At 45.0% G+C, this 15235-nt stretch overlaps 1 protein-coding gene across 1 annotated transcript in view; it reads left to right on the top strand.

Annotated features, from left to right (window-relative positions):
• Positions 1-14979, top strand: part of CAP2 (cyclase associated actin cytoskeleton regulatory protein 2) — a 47532-nt gene extending 32553 nt beyond the window's left edge. The window contains exons 7-12 of the mRNA XM_060244244.1: positions 986-1190; positions 6993-7165; positions 9302-9425; positions 9912-9994; positions 12405-12545; positions 14324-14979. Coding sequence (XP_060100227.1) covers positions 986-1190; positions 6993-7165; positions 9302-9425; positions 9912-9994; positions 12405-12545; positions 14324-14407 — 810 coding nt within the window. The 3' untranslated portion in view covers positions 14408-14979. The remainder of the gene's footprint in view (positions 1-985; positions 1191-6992; positions 7166-9301; positions 9426-9911; positions 9995-12404; positions 12546-14323) is intronic.
• The last annotated feature ends 256 nt before the right edge of the window (positions 14980-15235 follow it).

The following is a 15235-nucleotide window of genomic DNA, read 5'->3' as shown; positions in this document are numbered from 1 at the left end:
CAAACATACACTCATTTAAGTTATGCAAGAGAGATTGAGCAGGAACGCACAGCAATGCAGTTCTGGCTGGCTTCATGTCAGGAGATGTGGCATAATATGCAAATGATTCTTGCTGGGCTTTTTCTACAAAAAAACCCTGTGTGGAACAATGGTGACATCAGGGGGTGTGGCCTAATATGCAAATGAGTTCGTGCTGGGCTTCTTCTACAAAGAAAGCCCTGGAGATTAGTGATGAGGAAAAAATGGGATCATTTATCCATTTAAAACAAAACCATTGATTCAAAATCCAGGATCTCTGTTCAGGTTTTTACTGTACCAAAAGGAGCTGCAAGAGACTTGGTCATACGCAAATCTACTTGTTTACAAAGTTTAATTCTGGGTATAAGCTTTCAGGTGCATGCACATGTCTTCAGATGCATTGAAACAGGTTTCCTCAAGCCTTACATGTAGGGGGAGAGAGGGTGGGGGTTAGTTGCCAGGAAGGGCAAGTTAGAGTCAAGATGTATAAGTAACTGGGCTTTAAGGGTAATTATAGCTTAAAGCAGTCGGTAAGACCTGTGAACAGCAGCGCATTAGCATTCAAATACAAAAGTTAAAAGACAGAGATCCTCCAAGACCCAAAACTGAACTTTATTGGTCTTGGAGGTGCCCCTGGACTCAAATTTAATTCTCACATCCCACAGGGGTGTGTGGCCAAATATGCAAAGAAGTTCCTGCTACAAAAAGAGCCCTGAATGGAATCTATTCTTATTTTGTAATTGTATCAATATAAGTATATAAGACAGCTTCCCCATAACCATTTTTCATTTGGCACTTCCACCACGTGTGCAGATCTGTTTTACTGTTACATCTTTTGTAATGGGAAATCTCTGATATCATCTCTGTGGTGTTCAATAGAGCACATTGTTGAGGCTCTTGCTTAAATGTACACATACATTTTGTGACAATGTTCATGTACCCCCTGCCTTCTCCAACTCTCTCACAGGGCCCAATTGCCTCAGCGGCATCTCTGCTGTCTACGCTAGCAAGCAGCCAGACTCCTCCTCCTCCACCACCACCACCACCTCCTCCTCCACCACCACCACCAGGACCTCCTCCAGTTTTTGACACTGAGAATGCAAAAGATGATGCCACTGCAACTCGCTCAGCCTTATTTGCCCAGCTGAACCAAGGAGAAGCAATTACCAAAGGTATGTAGGTGTACACACACACAAACACACACACACACACACACTATTCTTCAATGAAGTAGTAGAAGAAAAATAGGTTTTTATACCATGCTTTTCACTACCTTAAGAGCCCTGTGGTGCAGAGTGTTAAAGCTGCAGTACTGCAGTCCTAAGCTCTGCTCATGACCTGAGTTCGATCCCCGGTGGAAGCTGGGTTTTCAGGTAGCCGGCTTGAGGTTGACCCAGCTGTTTATCCTTCCGAGGTCGGTAAAATGAGTGCCCAGCTTGCTGGGGGGAAAGTGTAGATGACTGGGGAAGGCAATGGCAAACTACCCCGTAAAAAGTCTCCCGTGAAAACATTGTGAAAGCAATGTCACCCCAGAGTTGGAAACAACTGGTGCTTGCACAGGGGACCTTTCCTTTCCTTTCACTACCTTAAGAAGTCTCAAAGCATCTTACAAATCACATTCCTCTCCTCTCCCCCACAACAGTCTTACGTTCTTATCTAGTCATGGTGACTGAAGGGAGCCTCCGCATTGAGGCACTAATCCTCTGAATCCCAGAGCTGGGAAGCAACATTAGCGGAAGGCCTCAGCCTGCTGTTGGCTGTCCAGAGGAATTGGTTGGCCGCTGTGTGAGACAGGATGCTGGACTAGATGGACCATTGGTCTGATCCAGCAGGACTCTTCTTACGGTCTTCTTAACAGTCACCTTATGAGGTAGGTGGGGCTGAGAACTGTGACTGGCCCAAGCTCCCCTAGCAGGCTTCATGTGGAGGAGGAGTTCTCCGGTTTAGAATCTCCCACTCCTAACCACTATACCATGCTGGCTTCTAGTATATTCCCTAAAAATGACTTGTTCATTAACTTTATGGCAAAGTTTTTAAACTTGTGAAGCAAAAGATGCCTACATTTGTTCATGTTACTGGCCCAGGGTACGGATAAGCTAATATGAAGTTCTCAGTCATATTAGAAGGCTTTTATTAAGATCAGGTTACTTATTTAAGCGCTTATGATCATCAGTGCTGTTATTTATTTTCTCAGTTCAGACCTCTTTACTTCTCTGAATACTGCATAATTTCAACAGCATGATCCACATACCAATAGTGATAATCTAAAGCAGGGGTTCTCAAACTTTTTAAATAGGGGGCCAGTTCACTGTCCCTCAGACTGTTGGAGGGCCGGACTGCCGTTACTGTACAAGGCCGCGGGCCGTCAGTTCTCCGTCTTCTGCATCTCTCTCCCTTCCCCACACCACACACCCCGGCCTGCGAACTCACCTCACCTCGGTATCACCTCACATGCTGTCTCCACCGCCTCAGCCCAGTGCTGGAAGTGTGCGTTGCTAACGCGAGTTTAGGTCAAACGTCACTTCCGGTCTGATTTTGCCATAACCCGGCGGGCTGCATAAACGTCCTCAGCGGGCCGCATCTGGCCCGCGGGCCGTAGTTTGAGGACCCCTGATCTAAAGCATGGTTCCCCAGCATCTGGGCTGAACCTGATTAATTATAAGATTTCTCCAGGCCACCACAGCCAGGGCTTTTTTTGTAACAGGAACTCCTTTGCATAAGGCCACGCCCCCCTGATGTAGCCAATCCTCCAAGAGCTTACAGGGCTCTTATTACAGGGCCTCCTGTAAGCTCCAGGAGGATTGGCTACATCAGGGGTGTGTGGCCTAATATGCAAAGGAGTTCCTGCTACAAAAAAGCCCTGACCCAAATAGGTTATAGACTCTAGTGGTGGCCTGGAGAAATCTTACTTCACCACCACCAATGGGTCTGTTCACTGGAAATTTATTTTTGTTCAGGTCTGCCAGGGGTTTGCTTTACTTCAGCCTTCATGAAAAAATTATTTACTTCAGTTTGGCCTTTTAAAAGTGGCATTAGTGAGTGGAATCCTGATAACCTGCTATTACTAATGTGGTAAATATTTTGCAAGTAAAATCACCTTCATCCACTCCAACAAGATGCCACATTAGATACACTAGGTGTGATTATTCTAGTCTGGTTTTTGTTGGGTACTTTTTAGTTTATGCAACCTGAGGGAATGGACAAGATCCTTGCAGCTGTGAAGCCAATGATTAGCATACTCAACCTTTGCCTCTCCTGGTTGCTGAAAGCAGTCGAGGGCATTTCATCACTTCTGGAAGGAAAAAGCCCTCTCTCTTTATGCTTTCAGTCTTAATTACTATAGGCCCATCTCCAATATACTGATATTGGGCAAGGTGATAGAACAGGGGTGGCCAAACTTGCTTAATGTAGGAGCCACATAAAATAAATGTCAGATGGTTGAGAGCCACAAGACATGAATGTCAGCTGTTTGAGAGCCGGAAGGAAGGAAGCAAACAAGCAAATAGATGAGGGAAGGAGAAGAGAGAGAGGTAGAGAGAGGTAGAAAGAAGGCAACTTTAACTTTAAATGCATTCTCCACACTGCTGGACAATTTATTTATTTTTCGCATTTATATACCGCCCTCCCTGCTGAAGCAGGCTCAGGGCGGCTAACAACATCATTAAATATCCACAATAAAACAATAAAACCATAAAGCAATAAAAACAATTACAATAAGATCAATTAAAATTAACAATTACACTTTAAATATTGAACAGATTTTAAAAACAGTTTTGGTGCTAAGTTCCATACCATGATGTTAAGCAGCTCTGTACCTTAGTTGAAGGCCATTCGAAAAAGTGTTGTTTTACAAGCCTTGCGGAATTGGGCAAGGTCCCGCAAGGCTCTAACATCATCAGGGAGTTGGTTCCACCAGCAATAGAGAAGGCTCGTTCTCTGGTAGCCTTCAATCTCACCTCCCTCGGTCCGGGGATTTTGTGATCCAGATCTCAGTACCCTCTGGGGAATATGTGGGGAGAGACGGTCCCTAAGGTAGACAGGACCTCGGCCATATAGGGCTTTAAAGGTAATAACCAGCACCTTGTAGCGAATCCGGAATACTATTGGCAGCCAGTGCAGTCTCCGCAGCCCCGGCTGCACATGATCCCGAATAGAGAGACCCAGTAACAGCCTGGCTGTAGCATTCTGCACCAGCTGCAGCTTCCGCATTCGAGACATGGGCAGCCCCATGTAGAGGGCATTACAGTAGTCAAGTCTCGAGGTGACTGTAGCATGAATCACTGTTGCTAAGTTGCTGTGCTCTAGGAAGGATGCCAGCTGTCGTGCCCGCCTAAGATGGAAAAAGGCGGATCTCGCAGTGGCTGCTATCTGGGCCTCCATAGCCAATGTGGGCTCCAGTAGCACCCCCAAGCTCTTGACTTTAGGCGCCGATATCAGTGGCGCCCCATCAAAGGCTGGTAAAGGGATTTCCCTTCCCAGGCCACCACGACTCAGACAAAGGACTTCTGTTTTCTTTGGGTTCAGCTTCAGACGACTCAGCCTGAGCCACCCCACCACGGCTTGTAACGCCAGGGCCAGTTTTTCTGGGGCGGAGGCAGGCCGGCCATCCATCAGCAGATAAAGCTGAGTGTCACCTGCATACTGATGGCAACCCAGCCCGAATCTCCTGACAATCTGGGCAAGGGAGCGCATGTAGATATTAAATAACATCGGGGAAAGCACCGTCCCCTGGAAACCCCACAGTTAAGCGGATGCCTCTGGGACGATCGTCCCCTGATCGCCACCCTTTGTCCCCGATCACAGAGAAAGGAGGAAAGTCTTTGTAAGGCTAACCCCTGAATCCCCGCATCGGCGAGGCGGTGAACCAGCAACTGATGGTCGACCACGTCGAATGCCACCGACAGGTCCAACAACAACAGCACTGCTGACCCGCCTCGATCCAGTTGTCGCTGGAGATCATCTGCTAAGGCGACCAGTACCGTCTCTGTCCCATGGCCCGGGTGAAAGCTGGACTGGTGTGGGTCTAGGACGGAAGCATCCTCCAGGAAGCTCTGCAACTGTAATGCTACTGTCCTCTCGATAATTTTACCCAAAAAGGGTAAATTTGAGAGTGGCCGATAATGCGCCAATTCGGCCGGGTCTAATGTTGGTTTTTTCAAGAGGGGATGGACTATCGCCTCTTTAAGAGGTGTTGGAAAAAGCCCATCCGAGAGGGACCTATTTATGATACCCCATACAGGATATTGAAGCTCCATCCGGAAAGCTTTAATCAGCCAGCATGGGCAGGGGTCCAACTCGCATGTTGTTGGGCGTACAGTTGCGAGGATTATGTCAACTTCCTCCAAGCTGAGTGTTGCAAAACTGTCTAAAACCGACCCTGAAAACAGGCACGGAGCCTCAAGTTCACTTAATGTTTCAATTGTGGCAGGGAGGTCACGGCGCAGCAACGAGACTTCATCCGTGAAAAATGTTGCAAAAGCCTTACAGCCTATTTCCAATTCCTTATAGTTTGGTCTGCCTTGTGGCAGGGTTGTAAGAGACCAAATGATACTAAATAATTGTGCTGGATGTGAATTTGCGGATGTAGTCTTGGCCACAAAATAAGTTTTCTTTGTGGCCTTGACTGCCATCACATAGGATCTCATATACTCTTCATAAGATGTTCTAGTTGCTTTGTCATGAGTCGCCACCATCGCCTCTCTAGTCGTCTGAGCCTCCGTTTCATCGATCGCAAATCCACATTATACCACGGTGCCATCTTTTCATGGGGGCACAGAGGACGCCGAGGAGCAATCTCATCAATGGCCGTGGTGAGCCAATTTTGCCATAGCTCAACCATGTCATCGAGCGACTCACCAGGGGGCCAGGGATCCCTCAGTTCCCTCTGGAACCGTAGTGGGTCCATTAGGTTCCTTGGGCGAGCTAAAATACGGTCGTCGCCTAGACAGGTTTGGGGTGGCACATCCATGTGGGCCTTCAGGGCATAGTGGTCCGACTATGGCACTGCATCAGCAGTAATTCGGGTCACTGTAACCCCCAACGCAAAGATCAAATCCAGCATGTGCCCGGTCTGGTGAGTGGGTGTGGCTACAAATTGAGAGAGTCCTAGTGTCGCCATGGATGACACTAGGTCCATCGCCCGATTGGAGTCCGCATCATCGGCATGGACGTTGAAATCACCCAGCATTAAAAGCCTTGGGTGTTCCAACGCCCAGCCTGTCGCGGCCTCCATCAGGGACGGTAAGGCGCTGGCTGGTGTGCTAGGCGACCGGTACACCAGCCAGATCACCAACCACTCTCCCACATCCCACTTCAGACCTGCACATTCAATGCCGTCAATCTCTGGCGCCGGTAGTGCCCTGAAGGAGTAAGCCTCCCGTATGAATAATGCCACTCCTCCCCCCCCGCCCACTAGTCCGTGACTGGTGAAAGACTGAGTATCCTGGTGGGGGCTACCTGGGAGAGGGCTACCGTCTCCCCTTCGCGTACCCAGGTCTCAGTCACGCATGCCAGATCCATATCTTGTTCACACAGAAAGTCCCGAAGGATCGTGGTCTTATTATTTATGGACCTGGCATTACATAACACCAGTGACGGAGGTGGGTAGTTCAAACTGTCCCCACCCCCTGTCACCCTTGGGATGGGACACAGACTAGAAGGGGGCGGAGCACTCACACGTCTCCGCCACCTTTCATTACATTTCTGTCTGTTCCCACTGTCATATCTTCCCCCCCCCCCAGGAGTACTGGAATCCCCAAGAGCAATGGGGGCTTTGAGAGCCACACAATACATGTGAAAGAGCTGCAAGTGGCTCCTGAGCCACAGTTTAGCCACCCCTGGTGATAGAACATGTACTGTCTTCTCTTCAGTCCTGCCTGAAACGGCCATTAAAAAATCTGTTCATCTTCAAGATGGTGTAAGACTCCTATTCAGTTTTTGCTGTTAATTTGTGTGGCTGCTTGTGGTTTTATTAGGACTTCGCCATGTTTCTGACGACCAGAAGACTCATAAGAACCCCAGTCTTCGTGCCCAAGGAACACTGGTTTGCTCTCCTACAAAAAACCATATTTCAAGTCCGAGTCCCAAGACACCCCCTCAACAGAGCCACTGTCCGGTGTTAGAACTTGAAGGAAAGAAGTGGAAAGTGGTAAGTTCAGCTCACCTGTAAATAACATGACAAATAACACATTGCCAGGCCCTTTTCTGGAGTAAATAGATTTTCCAGTAGGCATGGCAGTATGCCACACAAAATGGCACGCTAAAACATCTCACTACAAATAAATGTACTCAAGGTGAATACAGCCTTTGAGATTCAGGTGGTACGATGCTACTCTTTCCTTTGAGCAAATATCACTGAGATTAGGTACAACTGTGCTACGTGAAACACCATTCTACTTCTTCAGGAGTAAATTTGTACAAGAATAAGTGGAGTCCTAATCAGGGATATAAGTTGGAGGGAGAGATATGCAGATATGGTCTTTCCATTAACCCTGTACAGCTGATGCAGACATAACCTGTTGTGCTGAAAATAATATTGTAACTTTGGGGAAGAATAATGATAATAAGAAGATATTGGATTTATATCCCACCCTCCACTCCGAAGAGTCTCAGAGCGACTCACAATCTCCTTTACCTTCCTCCCCCACAACAGACACCCTGTGAGGTGGGTGGGGCTGGAGGGGGCTCTCACAGCAGCTGCCCTTTCAAGGACAACCTCTGCCAGAGCTATGGCTGACCCAAGGCCATTCCAGCAGCTGCAAGTGGAGGAGTGGGGAATCAAACCCGCTTCTCCCAGATAAGAGTCCGCACACTTAACCACTACACCAGAGTGGCTCTCCCTAATAGATCCCAGTAGGTGGCCATGTTGATCTGAAACAATAGAACAAAGCAGTAGACAAGTGCACCTTTAAGACCAACTAAGTTTTATTCAGAATGTAAGCTTTCGTATGCTCTTAATTTAATAATAATAATAATAAATTTTTATTTATACCCCACCCTCCCCGCTGAGGCAGGCTTTAAAATCGGTAGTTTAAAAAAATAGACTGAAACTACCAGACCAAGTAGTCCTCAGTGTAGGGTTGCCAGGTCAGATTGACCCAGTGGCAGGGGAGTGGGAAGAACTTCCTGGGAAGGGGGGGATGTGTGACATGCATGTGACATAATAACATCAGCAATGTCACACAGCGACGTCCTGGTATTTTGGACAAAACTCTGTGGATACCATGGAGTTTTGGCCGAAATACCACATCATCACTGACATGATGACATCACTTCTGTGTGACACCACTACGGGAGCAGGGAAGAGGCCCCAAAATAGGAGGATCCCTTCCCCCAACTGGGGAATGGCATCCCTACCTCAGTGTATGTTTTATAATACAAAGGAATATCCACAAGCTGATGACACGTAAATAAGACCACAGTCACAGTAAACAAGACCAAGCGCATTTCAGCCCAGTAAGCCTCCTTCAGTGATTATTAATACTTAAGATGCACATACACACCAAGAACAATTGTTGATGTAATAAGCCAAAAGAGGTATTGATTGATTCATGTTTTATTCTGTGTGACCCAATGGTGACATTATTAGGATCACTGATCTTGTTTCAGCTTGGTAGTTCATCTCCTTGTGATGTGTATGTAACCAGCAGCGTGACAAAATACTTTATTTTACTGTGATTGTGGCCTTATTTGTATATCATCAGCTTGTGTATATTAATTTGTATTACGTAATGTACATAAGGATTACTTAGTCTGGTGGTTTTAGTTTAGAGGCTAATTTAAGGCCTATATTTTTTAATTTGTATTTTAAGTGTACTGTAGAATAAATTTGTTGAATTCATTTTAACATTGTCTCTGCTCAGCCTTTGTGATACCTAATTCAATATTTGTGGTATCTAATTCAGCTCCTCCAGAGGTGGAATTTCTTGAACTGTGCTCCATCATAAATACTTGAAGAATTAATATTTGAACATGTTTTTCTTGCTAATATTTCCGAATAATAGAACTTCAAAAGTTCATAAGGAAAATATATGAAACCAGAACAGACTCACACAAATTACAAATTCTGTGACCATTAACCTATTATCCATTATTAAAATTGGACTTTGGAGCTAACTACTTGCAATATAGTGGAAGCAAGATAAAATTTTGGTGGTGCAACTGCAGCTTAGATATGCAACTGTTTTTATGAGATCTTTTTGATTGAAAGTATTGCTACTTCAGAGAGGCCAGTGAGTAATTAATGTATTGGTTGGTTGTATTATTTGTCATTTAAAAAACACAGGAATACCAGGAAGGCAAGAATGACCTTTTAATTACTGACACAGAGCTAAAGCAAGTTGCTTACATTTTCAAATGCAACAAATCTACATTACAGATGAAAGGAAAAATCAATTCCATTACAATTGGTAAGTAACTTTCCTCCTAGGCCTAAATCTCAATTCAGCATAGATGTTTACAAGTGATATGTTTTAAAGTACAATCAGTACTGCTGTCAAAATCTGTTGGGGATAAAAATATGAACACCCTCACCAAGTGGGTTAACCTTTGTTAATTACGTGTAGGTGCCGGGTTAAGATGTAAACATTTTTTCTGCAGTTCTTATGCATTGAGTTATGATTCTGAAATTTCTGTTACTGATGTTTAATGGATTTCATCTGGATTTAAAGATAGTTTGTGTTTTATCTTGCTCCTTTAATTCTTTTAGTTTTATTATTTGTTATTTATTCTAGGTTTTATTCTGTGCTCCACTGTAGAATTTGTGAAGCGCTGAGAATAAGTAAATACAAATTATTCTAGTTAGCCAGATTCATTAAGATGCGCTTTCTTATATGGCAGACAATGTAACTGAGCAAATTATACCACTGATTAATAAACAACTTTCCCGCCCCCAGACAACTGCAAAAAGTTTGGCCTTGTGTTCGACAATGTTGTGGGTATTGTTGAAGTGATCAATTCCAAGGATATTCAGATACAGGTAAACATTCATTCGGAACTCTGATATATTAAAGAAAATCCAAACAAGGAAAACATGCTCCAAATGATAGATGTAATAACTGAAAACTCTACTCAATTATAAGGGAGATGCACAAAACTATCTGTGAGTCTATGGTTTTGGAATCATTCTTGCCGACTAAATCTTAAGAAGATATTTACCAAAGTCAGGTGTATTGTGACATTATCCCTGGAATAACGTTCCACAGACACAGGGAACACTATGTAGAGTGTAACATAAGGCAGCATTCATTATCAGTTAGCTGAAGCTCCTCAGACTGTCATTGCTCAGCTGCACACACACCCATCTGTAATATGGGGACAATCAAGGCTTTTTTTTGTAGCAGGAACTCCTTTGCATATTAGGCTACACCCCCCTGATGTAGCCAATCCTCCAAGAGCTTACAGCAGGCCCTTTAAGAGGAGCCCTGCAAGCTCTTGGAGAATTGGCTACATCGGGGGGGGGGGTGTAGCCTAATATGCAAAGAAGTTCCTGCTACAAAAAAAGCTCTGGGGGCAATAATGCTGGTCTCCCTTACAGGATTGTTATAAGAATGACGGAGATCATGTTTGGGATTGGTTAGGAAGTGTTACATAAGATTAAATACTATTAAGTAAACTTTTGGGGCTGCATTCAGATGTCACAAAAAAAATGGTGCAGTGTGTTCAAGACAGTGAGATTTGCTGGGTTGGGGGGGGGGGGTGGACAAACATGTCCATAATGTGTTGACATTCACACCTCTAACCCCCTCATCAGTTTCCAAGAAAGAAAACACAGTCCCCAAGAAAGAAAATAGTCTAATCCAGCCATTAGTACCTTCACTCTGCATAGTCCAGTGGTTTAGGCTTTTGCGCTATGCTCATACTTCTTCAAGAACACAAATCAACACTATGGGTGCATTCACATTGTGTACACTACATAATGTGTTTTGCGACTGGATTTTTACTGTGTAAGAATAGCATAAATCCAGGGCCGGATTAACAGTTAGGCCAAGTAAGCACTGGCCTATGGGCCCCCATGCCTTTAGGGGGCCCAGGCCGACTTTCCCCTCCAGTTTCCCCCCTGCTTGCAGCCCTCCCAGCTGCTCTTTGCCCAACTTGCTAGGTGTGTCTGCTGCTGGTGTTGTCGCCAGGTTTGCCTCTCTCCCGCAGCTTTGTCAAAGTGGCTTTTGAGAAGGTGCCTTCAGGCTGCAGTGGGGGCTGCAGGCAGTGGGGCAGGGGCACCAATTCTGAGATAATTTGCCAGGCCCCCCCCCCAAATTTTGACTGCCTAGGGGCCTCCACAGGGTTTAATCCGGCACTGCATAAATCCAGCTGCAAAACAACATTATTTAGTCGTGTGAACATACCCTTTGTCTGTACTATTATGTCCTTTTCAACCTTCCCTTATTTTTCCCATCAAGTCACGGCTGACTTATGGTGACCGGATGGAGTTTTTAAGGCAAGAGATCCTTCAGAGGTGGTTTGTGTCTCTGTGTCACAACACTGGTGTTCCTTGTTAGCCTCCCATCCAGCTACTAGCCAGGGCCAAGCTTGCTTAGCTTCCGAGATCTAATAAGACTGGGCTAGCTTGGGCCATCCAGGTCAGGGCATTTTATGTATTCACAGGAGCATTTGCAGCTCATTACGACCTCGGACAACCTCTGCTCTTTTGCGGAGAAAGGAGGTAGGGTAGAAGAAGGAATGAGCATTTCTCTGGCCAGCAATGACTCAACTTCTCTGTTTGTAAAGCCCCTTCCTTACATTGGTGGAATGGTTGAAAAGAGTCAGCTGTTCTTGCTTTTTGGGGAGTCATTTTGTAATACTCCAGTTTCAGAGACTGACGGGCAGGATTGCTAATACCTATATCTGGACCAGTGACGTGGGCTGCTCTAAATTAGGTTGCAAAAGAGCATCGGATCCTTACAAAAGTAACATGGGCTGTTTTTTTTTCTTGCCGTGTGCTGGCCACGCCCAGGGCTCAGTTTGTAGCAGGAGCTTCTTTGCCTATTAGGCCACACCCCTCTGATGTAGCCAATCCTCCTGGAGCTTACAGTAGGCCCTGTACAAAGGACCCTGTAAGCTCCAGGAGGATTGGCTACATCAGGGGTGTGTGGCCTAATAGGCAAAGGAGTTCCTGCTACAAAGCGAGCCTTGGTCACACCTGCTTGACATCGGGGATTTATAGGAAGCAATAATGTTGCTTTATCAAAATTACAGTGCTATTTGTCAAAAAGTTGTTTGTGGCAGACTGGCAGTGGTATATAAGGAGAATGACTTGTCTTGCGCCATTGCCTATATGAATTGGCACATTAGCCAACCTGGGCAGGGGAAAGAGATCTGTTTGTTGGTGTTAACCGTTTCTTCATTTTGCCCATTTTTATTTGATATAACCTCTTTCTATTGTCCTTCAGGTACTAGGGAAAGTGCCAACCATTTCAATTAATAAGACTGAAGGCTGCCATATATACCTCAGTGAAGCATCATTAGACTGTGAGATTGTGAGTGCTAAATCTTCTGAAATGAACATCCTTATCCCCAAAGATGGTGATTATGTAAGTTTAATAATTTTTATGTTCTCTGATACCAGGTAATAAAATACATACGGGGATCATGCACTGCATCACTTTTTGCATGTGCTTGCCTAAGCTGAGCAAACACTTCCCTCCTTGGGTTAAGAGAACTTCTTTCTGTCATTTTCGTGGATAACTATTCAGATTGTTATAGCTAGATACCCTATTAATGTTAAAAGAAGTTTACCTCAGGTGGTTCAAATAGCAATGCTACGAGGACCACATAATAATATTTATCATTGCTGGAGAGCCAGTTCGGTGTAGAGGTTAAGTGTGTGGACTCTTATCTGGGAGAACCGGGTTTCATTCCCCATTCCTCCACTTACAGCTGCTAGAATGGCCTTGGGTTAGCCATAGCTATCACAGGAGTTGTCCTTGAAAGGGCAGCTGCTGTGAGAGCCCTCTCAGGCCCACCCATCTCACAGGGTGTCTGTTGTGCAGGGAGAAGATATAGGAGATTGTAAGCCACTCTGAGTCTCTGATTCAGAGAGAAGGACGGGGTATAAATCTGCAGTCTTCTTTTTTTTGTAGCAGGAACTCCTTTGCAGAGGACTTTTTTTTTTAAGAAAAAGCCCAGCAGGAACTCATTTGCATCTTAGGCCACACCCCCGACACCAAGCCAGCTGGAACTGCATTCCTGTGTGTTCCTGCTCAAAAAAACCCCCTGCCTGTTGATATTAGGCCACACCTCCCTGATGTAGGCAATTCTCCTGGAGCTTACAGTAGGCCCTGTACTAAGTAACAGTAAAAGTTAAACACATAATATCACTTGGGAGTCATACTTGTTATTCCAGGGCTTTTTTTGAGCAGGAACACACAAGAACCAAGGTCCAACTGGCATAGTGTCAGGAGGTGTTGCCTAAATGCAAACGAGTTCCTCCTGTTTTTTTTTCTACAAAAAAAGTCCTGTGTAATACAATTAAACTTTTAGCAGATGAAAGGTTAGTGAAATGCCATTAAAGAGACATACTCCTCTTGTGTCACTGTGTTGAAACAAGATGCGTTCCATCGAAGAAAAGGTTCCCACTTTTGGCACAGGTATGAATGAGTCTGAGTATCTACCTTGCTTAGTTTATATTCAGTAATCTTAAAAAAGCTAAAGGTAGTCCCCTGTGCAAGCACCAGTCGTTTCCAACTCTGGGGTGACATTGCATCACAATGTTTTCATAGCAGGCTTTTTACGGAGTGGTTTGCCACTGCCTTCCCCGGTCATCTACACTTTCCCCCCAGCAAGATGGGCACTCATTTTACTGACCTTGGAAGGATGGAAGGCTGAGTCAACCTGGAGCCAGCTACCTGAACCCAGCTTCTGCCAGGATCGAACTCAGGTCATGAGCAGAGAGCTTGGATTGCAGTACTGCAGCTTTACCACTCTACGCCACAGGACTTACTTCATTAATCTTATCCAGTAGGAAATATTCCCACAATTTTAGCACCCACGTGTGAATGGAGGGCATTTCTGTGAATCTCTTTTTTGGTTGTATCACCAGGAGATTAGCAACCCAGTTTATTTGTTAGGGCTCTTTTTCTAGCAGGAGCTCCTCTGCATATTAGGCCACGCCCCCTGATGTAGCCAATCATCCTGGAGCTTACAGCAGGCCCTGTACTAAGAGCCCCCTAAGCTCTTGGAGGATTGGCTACATCAGGGGGGCATGGCCTAATTTGCAGAGGAGCTCTTCCTATAAAAAGAGCCTGGTTATACTGAATGCTTTTTCTCCATATGACCACTGTTTAACCCTCTCCATCTTGTCTCCACACAGAAAGAATTCCCTGTTCCTGAACAGTTCAAGACATCATGGGATGGATCCAAGCTGGTCACCGATCCTACAGAGATTGTGGGTTAACTTGCCGTTGCCAACTAGAAACCACCGACCGCAGTCTCCAAAGAAGTTCAGCCTAAAGAAAACAACAGCATGAAGAACTTGGAGTAGCATCAGTTTGTACTACAGTTCTAGGCCTTCAGCAGGCTACTTTTGGTGCCCTAGAAGCCATAGGCTGCATTACATACACTGTTTTTCCTCCACAGAGATCCTCTCTATGTAGTTGAAAAACAAACATGTATACCAATATACACAGTCATATTTGAGAATGGCATTAATGTTTATTTTTGTCATAGTTACAGGTGTGTGGAAGCTGCTCCACACAGCTTGGGACAATTTGTTTGTAGGCATCCTGATCATTCTTAAAATTTCCACAGTTTTCCTTTATTTTCAGGTAGGTTCTACACTATGTCATGCGAATGTATACAGTTTTTTAAAACTACTCAATTCAGGTTATTGGCTGTTTCGCTGCATACAAAAAGCCAAAAGTCTGCATGATACACTTTTGTCACATGTTTCATTGCATTCCTTTTTATGCTTCAGCTGGTCAAAAAAAAAATCTTAATATGGCAAGATGTTAATTTTAGGTTTGAAATCATTCAGTATTATATAGAAAAAGAAGAGCTGGTTTTATACCCCACTCTTCACTACCTGAAGGGAGTCTTGGAGTGGCTTACAATCACCTTCCTTTCCTCTTCCCACAACAGACATGAGGAAGGTGGGGCTGAGAGTTCTGTGACTGACCCAAGGTCACCCAGCTGGCTTCATGTGGAGAAGTGGGGGATCAAACCCAGTTCTCCAGATTAGAGAACCACCAAGCTGGTTCCCAGAAAGTCTGTAGTTCTTCATGCT

This window comes from Heteronotia binoei, chromosome 7 (genome assembly GCF_032191835.1).
Source record: "Heteronotia binoei isolate CCM8104 ecotype False Entrance Well chromosome 7, APGP_CSIRO_Hbin_v1, whole genome shotgun sequence".
Taxonomy (NCBI): Eukaryota; Metazoa; Chordata; class Lepidosauria; order Squamata; family Gekkonidae; genus Heteronotia; species Heteronotia binoei.
Note: the sequence above shows the minus strand (reverse complement) of the source record. Positions and strands in the feature narration are given on the sequence as shown.